Here is a 17512-nt window from a genome sequence, read left to right as displayed (position 1 = left end):
TTCATGTTCATGAAATTAAAATATGTAGGTGGTTATGTGTTCTATACATATGGATGGTCCCTGAGAGATATATATGACAATATGATTAACTTATTTTAAAAACTCATTTAAACAAATACAGCTCTTCATCCCCGTGATGAATGGGAAAACAGGGCTGTAAAATAATATCATGATGGAAGGCAAGGAATTTGGAGCATTCTGTTTATAAGATCCAGGACTGATAGTACAGAACTTTGTATTGTTACTTTGTCTAGAATAGCTTTTCCTGTTTTCATTATTGTAGTTCAGGGGCAATGCTTAGTGTTATCTGGAAACATTAGTCACTTCCTGTCATTTTTCTTGGGGTAAATGTGTGGACATGCTTAGGGGAGAAGGAATAGGGTGTTTGGAAGGAGCTGGCTAACATCCAGGTTCGGAAAAGGGAGGTCTTACAGTGGGTAATGTCACTGCTGTTGACCATAAGCAGAGCATTCCTCTTTCCAAGTCCTCTGTATTGTTTTACAAATGCATTTGAAATGTGAAGTTTGATCAGCAAACAAAGTTCATTCTCAAAAGAGAAAAGAATGTAGTCTTTACAGGTTTTCACTGTGGGGGTACCTGACGCAACTCCTATTGAGTAAGATATATAGTGGACACTTCTTAAGGGCTTAGAAATTCTTCAGATGATTAAATTTACAACTGGTACCCTAATTTAACTACTTGAAAGAATGGAAAAAGGTCCATTTCATTGTATTATTAGCAGCCCAAGATTGGGTTAAGGTTTGCTGAAGAAGAAACATCCAGAACTGGGCAGGTACCACACTTCTATAGAGTTAGGTTCTATTTGCTGAATTGGCTGGTACTTGGTGTCTTTTGCTTTTTAATGATAATTCTTCATTTAGAGACATAAAATATTAGTATCCCTTTCAAACACCCAGAATGTGTATGTTTGGGTCATTTGACTTATATCTCTAAACAAGGGATATTTTTAGCACAGCTATTCTAATTGAGTCTGTCAGGCAATTTATTATTTCTTTTATAAATGATAACTAGAATATGATGTTTAAGTGATAAAAAAGAATTTAAAATTGAGGAGCTATCACTTTGGTAGAAAAAAGGGTTAAAGTTCTTTTTCATTCAATACTAAAATAATTAGGTGGCTCTAAAGCTATAAAAACTTCATAGAGAATGAGAAAGGCATATATATAAAAATAGAAAAATAAATATGCTAAGTTGGAGAAGACTATGCAAAGTTAAATATCACAGATGATGTTAAGATAAAATGACATTCTATTTTTTAAAATGTAGAAATATTAAGGAAATAAAATTAATAAAACTATAAAAGTATAGAGAAACAAGATATAGCAAAATAACAAAATACCGTGAAAATAATATTCATTTCTTGTATTTTTTTTTCCTTGCAAAATTAAGGCAATTTGTTAACTTATGTGGAAAGTTGAAATCATAGCCAGGCACAAACAAAAAAAAAGTAGTTGTCATCAGATTCTGGTGGGAAATTTGTTATCAATGATCCCACATATTAGTGTCCCAAATACATTCACACCATGACAGAAGACAAATATCAAGCTACTAAAGTCAATTAATTTACTATCCAAATAAGGTAACAATTTATTTTCACTTCTTAGCTTTTGAAGTGACTTAATCACTTTACTCTGGTGATAATATTTGGATCAGCCTTAAGAAAAATTCTGAGTGTGTATTAGTTTGTGAGATGTCAAAGAAGCCGAAAAAACAAGAGGGTTTGTTAACACAGAGAGAAAGTTGTCACATGACTAAACAGCAGTGGCATGCCTTGTCACTTTTATTACCTGTTAAGGATGGATCCTCAGTCCCATCTCCAGCTGTCGGAACATCAAGTGGAGAATGGCGGCCAGGGTTGCCTAAGCTTTCTTCTTGCTCTTTCAGAGATATAGAATTTTTGTGGGGAGACTTATGGTTTGTGTTTTCCTGCGGACTAACTTCGGATCTCTTTCTAGGAAGTGGTGTTGGTTTGGTTGGCTGGTAAACCTGACTGCAGGGAGCTATAGGATGGTAGGATGGCTTCTCCACTTCTCCTTCCTCCTCCTCCCCCTCATCATCAATTACCACCAGCTCAGCATGGATAATCCCATCATACCCTGTCAGCAGCTTTCTTTCTTCTTCATTATCTTCTGCCTGCTGATACCCCATGAAAATCATTGTTACAGGTTCTGTATTATCCATGTCAGAAGGCAATGAATGAACAATATTGTATCTAACATCCTCCTCCTCCTGGAGTGTGGGTGAAGAACCATGGGGTTCAGACTTCCCAACTGTTGCTTTGCTGGGGCTCAGTCTGGCCTTCGGAGAGGGCACATATTTGTCCTGAATGATATTCGATTCTTCCCAAGGAGGCATCACCCTCTTCTGAGGGGTGTGGAATGTCTCTTCTGTTTGGTGAGTCATTGATCGGGGATGAGGTGTTGGCCGGATGGGACTGATATGATTGAAGTCATCGTTCCTTTCTTCTGAAATTCCATTGTCCATATTGTACATGGATTCGTTTACATCATTGTCCAGTCCATTGGCTTTCATCTTTATCCTTTCTTGAAAGTTTGGTCCAGGGGTGACCTTTTCTCTCTGTGGGGTCACTGGCCTGCAAAATGGATTGGCATATACAGGCTCATGATACTCCGTTGGTGATTGAGAGTTTCTCTCGGAGGCTTGTCTTAAAATTTCCTCCACCTCTACTGGGGCCAGGCCATGGGTGCCATTGTGTGCTGCATTAGGATTAGAGCTGACCGCATAGACTGACTTCTGCCCATCCTCATAAACTTTTATCCCTGTACCTTTAAAGTCATCTGATGGGAGAGGTATTGAGGACAGAACTGTACTTTCTCCAGTCTTCAAGTCTTTTTCAACTTTAATTTCCATGGCATACAAAGCTGTTAAGAGACAAAAATTGGATCTTTGATTTAGTTAACTCTCTCTTTTATAAACTAGCCTGCTTTCATAGGATTTATTTTTGTACACTTTGATGTTCTTTTATGTAAGATGTTGTTTATTTTTTAAGTTTCTAATTTTATTCATTAGTTATATAATGACCAACCTGGTAACAACATGGGTTTTTTAGGTATGAGTGTGTGGAATTTTGGAAAAAAAAAAAAAACCTGAAGGATTAAAGCAGTGAAGCTGATTGGAGAAGAGAAACTGATGGATCCAAATGAAAAGAATTGGGAACCAAAGATGTCCCCTTTCCAGTTAAGAAACCAACAAGGTAGATTTTTGCTTATTTTATTGCTCAGTGGGAGGAGTTCATCTCTCCTTTAGTGTTACATTATACACTGCAAGAAGAGAAATGCCTAGCACACCACATTTTATTGAGTTACATCCTGTGGCACAGGCCTGATGCCTTGAAATTATAGAGGAGTGTTCTTAAGTTTCCACAGCATGGGATTGTTTTGGTAAGGACGAGGAAAGGATAAGTCTAGAATCATATGCTTCTCTATTTCACACTAATTTTCAAGTAGAAGAAGTGTTAAAGACCCCACTATCAGCTGTTGAAACACTTGAACTGGAGGTAATTGGTTGGGTTGGAGAAAATTGAGATCTGTTTAATGACCCAGATAAGAACCCTGTGGCTGGAAAGTTAACAGGCTGGGTAGAGCTAATAGGATTCTGTGAAAAACTGCAATGTGGCAATGTTGACTTTTGTCACATCCTCACTCTATCCCTCATCTTGCATTTCATGCCTCCTCTAATGTCTCATGGTACTAGCTACCCAACCCAAATGGTACCATCCCTTATCCACACTCTCCCTGTCTCACATTTCTACTTTATTCTGCATCTCACTCCCTAGTGTGATATGTTTAGTGAATATCTACTATGTGCCTAACTAAGCTTGGTACAATTAGGTATTCACTGAATATTTGTGGAGTGGATAGATATGTCTACCTGCAGAAAGAGAGTAGCTTTTCCTTCTATTATAAAATTCAAAGGTCTCCTCTCTTCCCTAACACAAATATTCCTTTTTTTCCAGAGGCTCTGAAGTATATTATTTTTAGGAAAATTGTTCCCCTCCGAGGGTAAATAAGGCTTACTTCCCAATAGACTGCTTTCATTTTCAAAAGCACTTCAGTAACCCAAGAGGGTCTACTGAATGAAATATGTTGGGGGAGAGATTTTTGGTTAGGGAAACTTAGCTTTTGAGAGTTTCTAATTTCCTTCAAAAGCCTTTATTTTACCCGTTTATGACTAGTTTTGTAGGGAATAAAGTGCATGGAATAAATATTGCAACGTCATTATCCCTATCTGTACAAGTGACTGACATACCTCGTGGAAGTTTGTAAAATGGACCATTACTTAATCTGGGAGCATAAGATGCCACAGCAAGTTGTAAATATATGATGCTGTAAATCTGAAATTGAAGACATGCCATAGAACACAGATTTCTTACATACCTTTTCTATTTTGTTCATCATCCTCTATTCCTTCATTTCTTTCCTTCCTTAATCTGGAAGGTATGTAGGATTTTGGAAGGTCAGGGATATTAGCATAGATATCCTCAATTGATTCTGTAAAATTGATACAAATTAAAAATGCATTTAGGATATATTTATGATAATGTGAAAAAAAAATCTCACTGGGTTTGTAAAAAAAAAAAATCTTATATGACATGAAATAGGCTGCTGAACAACATACCTCCCAATGTTTCTTCCTTTTCCACCTTCACAGACTATAAGAAAAAAAGAATTTGCCATGATTAATTCAGTTTAAAAAATAAAATCTAAGTGTGGAAATGCTTTGAAAAATTACAAGAGTATTTGTTGATTCATTTGGGAGGGAATCATAGTTTTATGATTAGTTGATACGCACTTTTATTATATCTTCTGTTGTCCTCTCAATTGATTTTAGTTTCTTCAAAATTGCTTCTTCATTGGTTGAGATTTGCAGTTCAGCCTTTTCAAGATCTTGGATCTCTTTCTCAAGCCTGACAACAAAAATGATATATTTTTATTGATTGACACAGTATATATGTAGGGTTCTCAAGTATGTCTTCCTCATGTATGGACTTTCCTGGGAATACTGCATGTAAGTAGACAGACACCTTCTAAGAACAGTGTCACATACAGTATCACACCAAGTGTCATGCTTGATACACCAAAGACACTTAACACCTGATTTTGAATGATTTTAGATTAAAAATTTAAAAAGATTTATTTATTCATTTTTGAACATAAGCACTTCTTAGGTAAAATACTGGACCTTTGTCATATATTCCTCACTGCAATTACTAAGGTTACTTCCAAATGAAGTAAACCAACTTCTTTTATAAAGAGACTTAAGGTTAGAGTTGAACTAAAATGCATGGTACATTTTGTAATTATGCAGTTCAATTTTTTTCTTGCTCAAGACTCCATCTAAATTATTTGAAGAAATAATTATAATTATTAAACTTTATTTAACAATTACAGCTATTTAAGACATAAAAACTCAGTCTATACTAACACTGAAAATGACACTGTTTTAAGTTACCTAAGAGTTGTGGTATGTTCTAGTGAGTAAGATGAACAGATGGGGAAATGGGCACAATCTAGTACAATGTCCTCACTTGCTGTTGTTTATAGAGACTATATTTTTGTGAAAAATGTGCATACATGGTTCAACAAACTATAAGAAAACTATAAAGCAAAGAGACACATTTGAAGTTGGACTGTTGCAAACATTCCGAGCTGGTATTTTGACCAGCATACAGTAGGCTGCCAGAATCAAATGAACTCCAGGGGGCATCATCATGACCTCTAATCTATAAAAACAGCCAGTGGCAGTCACACAATTACTCAGCCTGGCCCTTGGCAGCCATGAAGCACACATAGTGTCTCGGCCAAATACTCTAAGCCCCAACGTCAGCTGCCCCAGAGGATAGCTGATTAGAGACAGCAGCTGTCCAGGAGATGACAGCTGTGCATGTTTGTGTTAGTTAACGTAGCTGTCATTTTTCTTGGCTTCCTCTTGAAGATGGTCATGGGGCTGGCAGCTCCAAAATCCTGTGCTATTGTTACACCAATAAAAGTCCAAGACATGATCTACTTGGCTGTTCTCCCTCTCATTGCTTCAGTTTTAAGGTTCTGACTTTGATGCTGCCTTTGCCATTAGTAGTTGGACATTTATAGCTGAGGGGGTTTTCTTGCATATTACAGAAATTCAAGTGAAATGTAGTAGCCCTGATTTCTTAGCAGTTACTAACGTGTGACCACAATTTTTATTAAAATTTCTCTATGTTTCCATTAGCATATTGGCCAACAGAAGAGTTGTGGGATACATGTTGGTCCACTTTGGTAGAGTAGAAAGCTCTGTAGGCAAAGTGATAGACCTGAATTCTGTTGTCTCTGCCTCTCACTATTTAATGACAGCTGACTCCCTTAATCTCCCTGAAACACAGCTTTATAATATGTACAGTAAGAATAATACTTGTCTTACTAATAAGCATTGTTGTTTATGAAAACAAATTGGATATGGTTGATATCAGATGTCAGTTTATCATGGAATCATTCTTCAAGATTTCCTGCAGAGACACTGTGCCTGCATCTCCTCTCTTTTCATCCTGTCTCACAGAATCCTTTCCTAATGTGCATATTAGAGGCAGTTTACAATGAGGAAACTTTGGGTAGAAATTAAGGGGGTTATAGTCATTGCTGTAAATAGTTTTTGGACCTTAGGACCCAGATGTGGGATCAGGGGAACTTGGGTTTAAATCCTGGTTCATCTACCAATTTTCTTTGTGACTCTAAATGACTCATTGACTTCACCAAGACTCAATGTCTCATTCCTTCATTCATCCGTTTAAAATCTTTATTTAGCATCAAATTTGCACCAGAAACTATTTTATGTGCTAGGGTATGACAGTGCACTAAACACAGTCCCTGCCCTCCAGAGGTTTATATTCTAGAGGAGAAAATATACTAATACAGCATCTGGTAAGCTTTTTTTTGCAAAAGATTAGATGCAAAATATTTGAGGCTCTCCAGTCTAGTCCACATATAGTTTCTATTGTATATTCATTCATTCTTTCCCCTTTTTTCCTTTTGTTTTACAACCTTTTAGTAATAATTAAAAAAAAACATTTTTTAGCTTGTATCTGTAAAAATACAGGACAGGGTTAGATTTGGTCCTAGATCATAGTTTGCCAACCCTTGTATTAATAAACAAATGTATATATAGAAATGTGTACGTGTACATATGCAATAATAAACAAATGTGTATATATACACACATTTGTTTCAAAGAACATATAGTTCTTTGAAAAAAGCAGGATAAGAACTATGAATACCAGGATAAGGGGTACATAACATAGTCAAGGAAGATCTCTCTGTTACTTGAGGAAATAAATGAGGGTGGGACACAAGAGAGTTTCAGTGTGCTCCAAAGAGAGAAAAAAGCAACTATAAGCTTGAAGTAAGAGCAGAGAAAGTAAGGAGACAAGTGACAAGAAGTGAAGAGGTGTGGCAGGTAGCTAGATGGCACAGGGTCTTGTGTATGGAAGGCCTTTGGGAAACCATTGGGAGTGTTGGAATTTACAGAGTTAGACGGGTTGCTGTGGTGAGAACAGGCCCAAGGGGCAAACACGGAGGTTAGTTGTAATAGTTCAGGTGAGGACAGCTTAATCTGGGGTAGTTGTTGGTAGAAGGATGAGAAATGGCTGGATTTTGGAAACATCTAGAAATGTTTACATGAGTGAGAGAGAAAGACAGCTGGGGGAAGGGTGGCTCCAGAGTTTGTGACCTGAATAATTGGGAAGATACAAATTTAATCAGCTGAACTAACACCAGGGAGAGGGAAGACAGGAGATTAGGGCTGGGGGGACAAGTTCAATTTAAGATAGTCAAGTGTGATATAGAGGAGACAGTTGGATACCTGGAGCTCAGAGGAGTATGGGTTTGAAGATATAAATTGGGAAGTTGGTATTTGAAGCCACATTAATGGGTAAGATTTTCTAGAAAATAAGGGAGGTGGTTAAAAATTTCAGGGACTGAGCCTGGGGCAATTCCACAGTTAAAGGTCTGGTCCATTCTAACTTAGGGCTTACTTTAAAAAAATGAAAGAGATTCAGCAAATGCTACTTTCTTCCTGTACCCGTCCCTTCTATTCCTGAGCTCTTGGTCTGCCTGGCCCATGACATCTCAGGGGATTCTGAAATGCTCTGGTATTTGTTTCCCTCTGAAGAAAAGGCCATGGGTAATACCATATGATGCTCATGATTATTTTTAGACTAAAATGGTAAGAATATCAGACTGGAAGCTTGCTGACCTCATCAAAGTATCTGCTAATGAATACTTCTGAAGGTTTTCAAGTCTCAGGTGAAAGCTGCATTGATTCGGTCTCATGACACATATGACATGTTTATGAAAACTAAACAAAAACAAACACACACTTCCTTCCCATTCTCGATCACAGTTTCAGCCAACTCTCAGTTAAAAGAGATGATAAGGAAACATCTTGGCGCTAATTAGAATCACAAACCTGTGAGAGGAGACGGTTACTCATGTAGAACGTTTCTTAAAATGTCCACTTAATGCAAAACAGTTTATGATTGCATCTTGATTTGCCACTTTTGTGTATTATTAATGGATAATATAAATATCATTAAGAGATGAACATCAGAGATTTGTTGCTCGAAAAAAAACTTTCTAAAAGAGCAGCGTGCAAGTGTTAGTGATGGAAACTTAAGAGAATAGTAACTGAGAGTAAGGAACTGGATGCTTCCAGACCTCCCTTCCCCCACTTAGTCAGAACTCAGAGGGAGCCCCACCATGGAAGAGTGAGTCTGACAACTTTCACAGTCCATAATTCACCAAAATTTTGAGAACCAAGGAGTATAAAACAAAAATTACAACCAGAAGGCGGGGACTACCTTTGTATATCTAGCTCGGTGGTTTTCGTGACTGGGCAGGGCTGTGAGTAGAGGTCAAGGGATGCTGTTAAATATTCTGCAGTGCACAGAATAGTTCTCTCATAACAAAGAATTATCTGGCCCCAAATGTCCTTAGTGTTGAGGTTGAGAAACCCTGGACACCTAAGAGGATGGCTGGTATGCTATGGGTTCTTGATACCTCCTTTATAAGACGTTTGTTTATCTTCATCTCTCTAAAATTCAAAAATTTTCTTCATTACTTCTTTCTCTTCCAGTTTTATTCATTTCTAACTTACATATGTGTGTATCTAGTTTTTCCCTACCCTGGTTCAGTGTTTATTGATAGTTAAGAGAGTATTCAATTCTGATTGAAAGCCAAAACCATGCAGGACTTAAATTTGGGACTCATACTCAATCCTTTTCTAAAGGTAGTTTGGGAGAGAGAAAACATTTAACAAGTATAAGAAGTAGTGGAAAATATATATGTATGTATATTGTTATGGTTTACATGTGTTATCCTCCCAAAGCTCATGTGTGAAACAATGCAAGAAGGTTTGGAAGAGATATGATTGGGTCATAGCCTTAACCTAATCCGTGAGTTAATCCTGATGAGATTAACAGAGTGGTAACTGGATTCTTTTACATGTGTGTAACTGGATTCTTTTACATTTATGTAACTGGATTCTTTTACATGTGTGGCTGGAAGAAATGGTTCACTTGGGACATGGCTATGGGGTATATATTTTGTATCTGGAGAGTAGAGTCAGTCTGTCTCTCTGCCTACTGATCATCATGTGAGCTGCTTCCCTCTGCCATACTCTATACCCATGATGTTCTGCATCACCTCTAGGCCCAAGGAATGGAACCTGCTATCTCTGGATTGAGACCTCTGAATCTGTGAGCCCTCAAATAAACCTTTCCTCCCCTACAATTGTTCTGGTCAAATCCTTTAGTCACAACTGTGAAAAAAAAATTACTAAAACATGTGTACACACATACACACATACACACACACACACGCACACACACGCTCACAGAACCTACATGTTTATGTGTGAATATGTGTATGTATAATTTTAAAAATTGTTTTTACAAGGAAAGCTTTTGGGGAGGTTTCAGGGTGATAACTCTTTAACCTTCACCTGCCTATTTTCCAGCTGATGGCTTAGAATTTCCATAAGTACTGCCATCCCCATCTTTAGAAGGTATTACCTTTCTGAATGGGAATTGAGCTCCTTGAAATGCTGATTCAGTTTGGCTGAGAAGCAGGCAGCAGAGAAAGAGAAATATCCTTTTTGGTGCCTCCTGGACTGTTAGGCGGGGCTTGATGGATGAGTTAGTACCTCTCACAATTTCTGAGAGGTGGTGGGCAGGCATCATATGCCAATTTAGATAAGCAGAGTACATGAAAAAGGATTTGTAATGCGATCCATTATTGGAATCTTTCTTCTCCTTGCTATTTGCTGGAGAAAAAGAGGGTTATTTTCAAGAGCTCCCTGGGTGAGAGCAGGTAGTTTTCATTTCATGCTCTGTGGTAGTAATAACCTCCCTTAATCATCACAAGATCATATCCCCAATCCAATTCCAACATGCAGTTTTTTGGTCTTAGAAAAAAAGGGACAGCACATAAATGCTGGATGCATCAAGAAGGAGTTATTTCACAAGGCAATTTTTCTGCAGCTGAGGGCTCATTTATCTCTTTCAGTTTTTGGTGGAGTTAACAAGGACTAACAACCTGATGGAGTTTGCCATTAAGGGCCAAACAGACCACAACTCAAGGGGAAAAAAAAATAACCACAATCCCAATCCAAAAGTTCATACCCTACTTCCTGTACTTGACTTGTTAGCAATTATAACAACACTGAACACATATTGCATATGGACATTGTACCAGGCACTGGCCTAATTGGTCCTCACAACAATCCCATGAGCTCTGTTATTAGTTCCACTTGAAAGATGAGCAAGCTGGGTGCCTAGCAAGGCCACTGGCCTGGAGACTCATGGGCAACCTGAGGCAGGATGAATTTGGAAGCAGATCTCTGCCTACATAGCCTGAGCTGTTGTTAATTCCTCTCCAATTAGTTACTGTGGAAACAAGACTTAATTCTTAAAATTGATTCTTATAAACTTAGACACAGCATTCATTTTTCTCAGCAGTATAAAAAGACTTCTTACTTTCCATGATAATAATGAAAGTAAGGATGACTTAGCTGGGCCTCGCCAACATGTAAAATTTCTGATCCAGTACACAGAAAGGTAATATTTCTGTCCTAATCTTTGTTGTATTATTTTGTTGTATTGTAATTTTTGTTTTTTTGGTTGTTTTTTTTTGGTTATTTGTCTACTTCAAAGAGCCCAGGCTTTTCTAAGATAATGCCACTTTATAGGAGGATTTTTTCTTTCTTTTTGCTTGAACACAAGACTTGTTCAAAGAAGGAAGTGAAGCTGTGTGTCTTAAATATACAGTTGTATACAGTTGTCTAATGCAATTTGATTATAACATTGCAGTTTGGATATAAGCACCAATGCTATGTTTGAAATTAAGTTTATGACTAGCTTTTAGCTATGTTATATTTTCAAAGGATTGATTGGTTACTTGCATCACAGTAGCCCAAGTGCTCGTGTTAAAAGCTAGTATTAGGGCTGGGGCTGGGGCCCAGTGGCAGAGTGCTTGCCTAGCACGTGTGAGGCACTAGGTTCAATCCTTAGCACCACATAAAAATAAACAAATAAAATTTCTGAAACATTAAAAACAAAACAAAACAAACAGACCTAGTATTACACCCAAAGAGAGGTTCCAATCACTATTCTCTGACATAGCCTGAGTCAGCAGGTGTTAGAACCAGGCTGTGCTACTACAGTACCTCTGAGGCTAGCTGATGGAAGTGCTAGAACCTCCTACCCCCTTGCTTCCTGACCTTGCCTAAGCTAATCAAAGAAGGATCCAATTTCTTCTGAAATTCACAGGCTCTCAGAATGTCTTGAGCCTGTGTTGAGTTCTGCTTCAAGTGGTGAGCAATTTTAACTCCTCTGATTTCTCTTTGGGCCTAGAGATTCTCTCCTTTTCATCCTAAAACTTGGGAGAATGAGGGGTAGCTAGTGGTTTAACCGTATTTTGTGAGTTTTTGTGTGAAGGCCAGCTTTTTTAGGGGAAGAATAGACTTCTTCCAGCTCTACCCAAGAAAACATAAAATGAGCCCATATGGCTAGCACACTTGGATTAATCATTTGCCCCTCCAACTTTAGATTTCTCATTCAGAGAAAAATAATAGTATTCCTTAAGCATTGTTGTAAGGAGGTACTTGAGATAGTGTTTGTTGCACAGGACTTGATCTAGAAGAGCTCCTTAAATAAGTTTAGATTTCCTTTTCCTCAGTCTGCTTGGGAAAGGAGACCATCTTTGGGTACCTGTGGGTGAGAAAATCTGCTGACTCAGGGATTTGATCATTGATGTTAATGGAATGATTTTAGCGCAAGCATGGTCCTAATGCAACTTCAGCCATGCAACCTATTCTTGAAAATACTTTTCTATTCAGAAAACCTCAACATTGTTCCAGCATTGTCAGAATTGTCAAAATATTTACAATAGTATCTATTTAATAAATGTTGGCAGAAAGAATATTCTAGTCTATCTTGATGACCTGCTGTTTCTCCCTGCACCCCACTTCATTCCCCTTTTCTTTTTAGTAATAGAACTCCCTGGTTTGTGTGTGTGTGTGTGTGTGTGTGTGTGTGTGTGTGTGTGTGTCTAGGGGTATATGGGTGTGTCTTCCTCATTATCTTGCTATTGACTACATTTTCAACTCTGCTTTGCATTTAGATGGTGTGTGTAACTAAATTTTGGCTGATAGTAGACTTATGCAAGTTTCAGGTCATAGCTTTAAAACTGAGCTGTTTGCCCTGTATTTATCTTCTCTTTCTTAAACTGGATATAAATGTGGTGATGAACTGGCTTTGACCACACTGCCAAGAGCATCCCTTAGAGAGTAGCAAAGCAGCAGGACAGGAAGGAACAGGATCTTTCTATAATCCTATATAACATTGTTGCTGTCTTCCACTTCAGTGTTTATCAGTTAGGATTTTTATGTGTGTGAGAGAAATGAGCCCATTCCATTTAAACTGCTGCTCTTAACCAATCTTTTAAGCCAACAAAACCAGTATATAAATGATTGCATAACTTTATGTGGGATGAAGCATAGTTTGACAGATTTTATGAGATTTTTCATTAATTTGCAGAATTACTTGTATCTTTCATTTCAGATCGTTAACTAGTGAAAACAGAACAATGAATCCACCTTTGCTCCTAGGAGTTCCAAGAATTTATGATTCTAAATGATAGGTAAAATCTAATACAGTTTATAATGATAGGTAATATTTTTGGAACTTTTAAAATTTTAAAAAAAAAAATTTTAACAGATAACTAATTTCAATAGCTAAAATTTGCAATGAAAAAAGAAAGGTCTATTTATTTTTTGCTAAATAATAGTTCATTTAACTGAATGTTTTTGGAAGCCCAATGGATATTATTGAGAAAACACGGTTGATAACTTTAGTCAGGTAATTTTGAGTATACTATGGTAGTCATATGTAACAGGCAGATAAGTTATTATAATGGATCAGAGTTTAAAGGTACTGTAGTGCCAAACTATACTTTCTCAATAAAAATGAGGGTATGTAATCTCGTAGAAGGTAGAATTTTAAAATTTTATTTTAAAACTTTGGGGTCTGGTAAATTTTGTTGAACATTTAGTGAAACTTTATTAAGAGCTGATTTCATATCAGACATTTTCTTCACTTAACTGAAATAAAAGCATGTCAAAAAAGATGAAGAACACTTCTATACACAGACATGTAGAAAGAACAAGAGCTGCATGGGAATCAGTCATTGTCAAAGGGCATGTGTATAATTAGGAAGATCTAACCTACCAGAGTAAACAGTCACATGCTAAGGACAAGCATGCCAGAGAATTAAAGGGCAACTGGCAGACAGCAAGCACAGTTTGCTGTGAGCCAGATCTGTTGCCTCTAATCCTGAGCCTTTAAGAACAGGACAGCCAATATGACGCCGCAGCTTTAAGATAAGTAGAAGCAGAAAGCCAACACAACAGGGGCACTGAAATAAGTGTGTTTGTTCTGATTATTGGGAGCAGCAGATTGTTAGAAAGTCGAATAATTTATAATTACATGTGAACTGCTAGTGCATGGATGAATCTTATATCTTAGTATATCTTTAAATATTAATAATTATCTGATGGGCAGATGATACTATCAAGCTTTGAAACTGCTGTGAATGGTGATTACATTAGAAAAAAAAATGACTTAGAAAAGCTAACCCTCTCAATCAGAACAATATTTTGTAAATGAATAGTTTCATTTTCCATAGAAAATATGAAATAATCCCACCTATTCAGGAGGCTAGGCAGGAAGATCACAAGTTCAAGGCCAACCTGGGCAGTTAGCAAGATCCTGCCTCAAAATAAAATTTTGAGAGAGGTCTGGTGATGTAGCTCAGTGGTAGAGCACTTCCATAGCATGTGCAAGACCCTGGGTTCAATCCCAGCACCTCCCATAGGAAATCAAATGTGAATAAGCCACTATAATGTGAAAGTTGTAAATATAGTGTTTGTGTTTGTGTGTGTGTGTGTGTTGTGTTGTGTTTGTGTGTGTATGTTTGTGTGTGTGTTGTGTTGTGTTTGTGTGTGTATGTTTGTGTGTGTGTGGGGGGGGAGATAGTAGAGACTGAACCTGGGGACACCCTTTCACTGCTCTTTATCCCCATCTCTTTTTATTTTTTATTTTGAGACATGGTCTCACTAAGTTGCCTAGGCTGGCCTTGAACTTGAACTCCTCCTACCTCAGTCTCTGGAGTCACTGGAATTTCAGGTATGCATCATTGTTCCTGGAACAAATGTAATTTTCAAATGAATGTCAATAAACCCATTCTTTAAATGTTGGTGTGGCATCGGGATTTGGTTAGTTAGTTTTGAGCTTCTCAAATGCTCTGGCAGAACAGAAGCTGAGTATGTGTGGTTTTTAATTAGGGTGCGCAGAGAATTGTGTAGTACATGTCAAACATTTAATAAGAGCCAAATAATTGTAATAATAATTCAATTTGACCTCTAGTCAGCTGTCATAAGTTTCTCAAATGACCTTTAATTACTGTTGTAGCCAGAACACGGGAAGTTCACTCATGTGCTCATGCATGATTCTGGTAGGCATTTTTTGTTATTTGAAAAATTTGTGAACAAAAATATTTCTAGTGAATAAACCACTTGTAACCATATAATGAGTGGCAAAACATATTCAGTGATGTAGACAGCCACTGACTTCCTCTATTCATAAATAATCACTGGCTTTGAGTCTTGTAACCCTTAACATTTATCTCTAATCATAGAGCAGTCACTATACTTCCTATGTTCCATTCACTTCATTTTTGCTTTGCTTCTTAGTGTTAATTGTTCATATTTGAAACCAAGAACAGAATTTTGTTATTTGAAGACTGACAAATATAAATTTCAATCCTAATATAACAGAACAACCAACAATGACCAGTTAACTTTGGGTGGTCTAAATGCACTCAATGACATTTGCCTTATTGCAGACAAAGAATGCATTGCACATGTGGGTGTAGATGTTTTCTGAGCTGGTGGAATTAGTCACAGGGACTTCTGGGGAATGGAGAAACCTAGGCCCTGTGGCGGCACAGATTCTCTATGATGCAATGTTTGGTTTTGAACATTTTTTATTCTGTCACCAAAACTCGGAGGATGGATTACTGCAAATAATTCAGCCCCCACTTTCTGGATTGCTCAGTTGTGCCTTTGTTCTTTCTTTACTCATGTCCACATGGCCAGAGATCTATGACATCTCAGCTAATGGTCTTAAATTTGTGTTTTAGAGCACTGAGTATCATTTTAAATGAGAAAAATCAATGTAAAAGCACTTTGGAAAGTTAAAGGATCTGAAAAGAGATAAACACAAATGTAAATTTCCTTTGAGGAACTTGTGATTCTGGAATTGCCTCTAGAAGATCAGAAGACTTACATATGGGAGGTTTGCAATAATGAATTTAACCAATTGTAGGAGGGATGAGGGGAAGAATTTGGAGTCAGAAAAAACTACATGTGACTCATGGTATGGCTATTACTGGATTTCTAGCTTTATATGCTTTAGCATCTTCATAAAATTAGTCTAACTAAACTTCCAATAGCGAATTGTCATTATTAGAATAATATTAGTACCCTAAGATATGCTCCATGAAGGGTAGCTGCTATTGAATTGAAGTGGGGTGCAGGAAGGGCCCTCTGAGTTTATTCTAATCTACTTTTCAGCCCACCAAGAAGGTGGTTCTGTGTTTATTCTGACTCCTTTTATTATTATTATTATTTGTGTGTGTGTGTGTGTGTGTGTGTGGTGCTAGAGATTGAATCCAGGCCCTTGTGTATGCAAGGCAAGTACTTCTACTAACATTCAGATGGATTGTTAGGTATGAACAAGAGAGCATGGGAGGTGGGGACATAAAAGGGCATTTGAAAGGGAGAGAAAGTGAACAAAGTCATGATGGAATGTTAAAACATGCCATCAACAGTTGCCTCCAGCCCCAGGGTACCACTATACATAACTTTGCCCTTGACACAAACAGAGTTGGATGTTGCTTTTTCTTATTATTCAGGGGTGGGGATGGGGGGATTGCTGGGAATTGAACCCAGGGCCTTGTGTACACTAGATTATTCTTTATTTTTTAAAGATATTCAGGGCTTTCTTTTTGTTTATTAGAGCTTGAGTCATTTTTAGGCCTTTTCCGGTCCTCTTAAAGAGATATTATTTTTAAGTTCATCTGTCGCCTATCCATTCATTCTCAATTTTCTCATCATTCATGTATCAAGCTATGTATTCAAAGGTATTCCAGCCATGGGCTAGGCTTTGTACTAGGGGCTTCTGTGTGTGCATGTATGTTTTAGTGGGGTGGAGTGAGTAAATGCCTTCCTTTATTTTTGCTGGAAGTTTGGTTTACTTAGCTTCTTTTGTTAAATCAAAATGAAGCTCCTGTATTAAAAATAACCAGACTAGCTGGGAAATTAAAAACAACAACAGATGAACTATCACAAATCTGGTAAACCAATTAGTCAAATATGAAGAGTGAAAAACATGCTTGAAATGATTTTGACTCATATAATTGCCTCAGGATAATTTCTTAAGTGTTTCTAGGCAACAGCAAATTTAATAAGAAACAAATGGTGGATTTTTTTTCCCTTCTCCTTTTTCCCCTTTCTCTTCTCTTTCATGTTGTCATGGTGAGCAAGCAGCCTGTCTATCTTCCTGCTATATGGTATTAGATATGGTTAGCTGGGTTGGAGTGGGGAGGCAGAAACACCTAGAATATGGTATTATTCATGCAGACCTCCCACTTGTGTTTGATGAGACATTAGTTCCATTAAGATGCACTTGGCCTGCATAGGTAGTTAAATCATTTGGTATGGGTTAAACTTGCATAGGGATCATAATGAACTAAACTTTGATAGACAATACCAGCAACCAAAGCATCTGACCTATTTCTACATCGATATTTTGAATTCCCTTTTGAAATGGAATCTTTTGAGTTAACTGATTATTGCTTTAGATGATGCTGAGCAAAATTCTTTT

The 17512-nt window shown here is 37.4% G+C and overlaps 1 protein-coding gene and 1 long non-coding RNA gene across 2 annotated transcripts in view; one reads left to right on the top strand and one right to left on the bottom strand.

Moving 5' to 3' along the window:
* The window catches only part of Palmd (palmdelphin), a 46185-nt gene that overhangs the window by 3294 nt on the left and 25379 nt on the right, over positions 1-17512 (bottom strand). The window contains exons 4-7 of the mRNA XM_026401403.2: positions 4834-4948; positions 4660-4693; positions 4419-4532; positions 1809-2903 (exon numbers count right to left, since the gene is read on the bottom strand). Coding sequence (XP_026257188.2) covers positions 1809-2903; positions 4419-4532; positions 4660-4693; positions 4834-4948 — 1358 coding nt within the window. The remainder of the gene's footprint in view (positions 1-1808; positions 2904-4418; positions 4533-4659; positions 4694-4833; positions 4949-17512) is intronic.
* LOC144249065 (uncharacterized) overlaps positions 14608-17512 on the top strand; it is a 43087-nt gene continuing 40182 nt past the window's right edge. Inside the window, exon 1 of the long non-coding RNA XR_013342134.1 lies at positions 14608-14752. This is a non-coding gene — a long non-coding RNA (uncharacterized LOC144249065). The remainder of the gene's footprint in view (positions 14753-17512) is intronic.

The sequence above is a fragment of the Urocitellus parryii genome, chromosome 11 (assembly GCF_045843805.1).
Source record: "Urocitellus parryii isolate mUroPar1 chromosome 11, mUroPar1.hap1, whole genome shotgun sequence".
Classification (NCBI taxonomy): Eukaryota; Metazoa; Chordata; class Mammalia; order Rodentia; family Sciuridae; genus Urocitellus; species Urocitellus parryii.
Note: the sequence above shows the minus strand (reverse complement) of the source record. Positions and strands in the feature narration are given on the sequence as shown.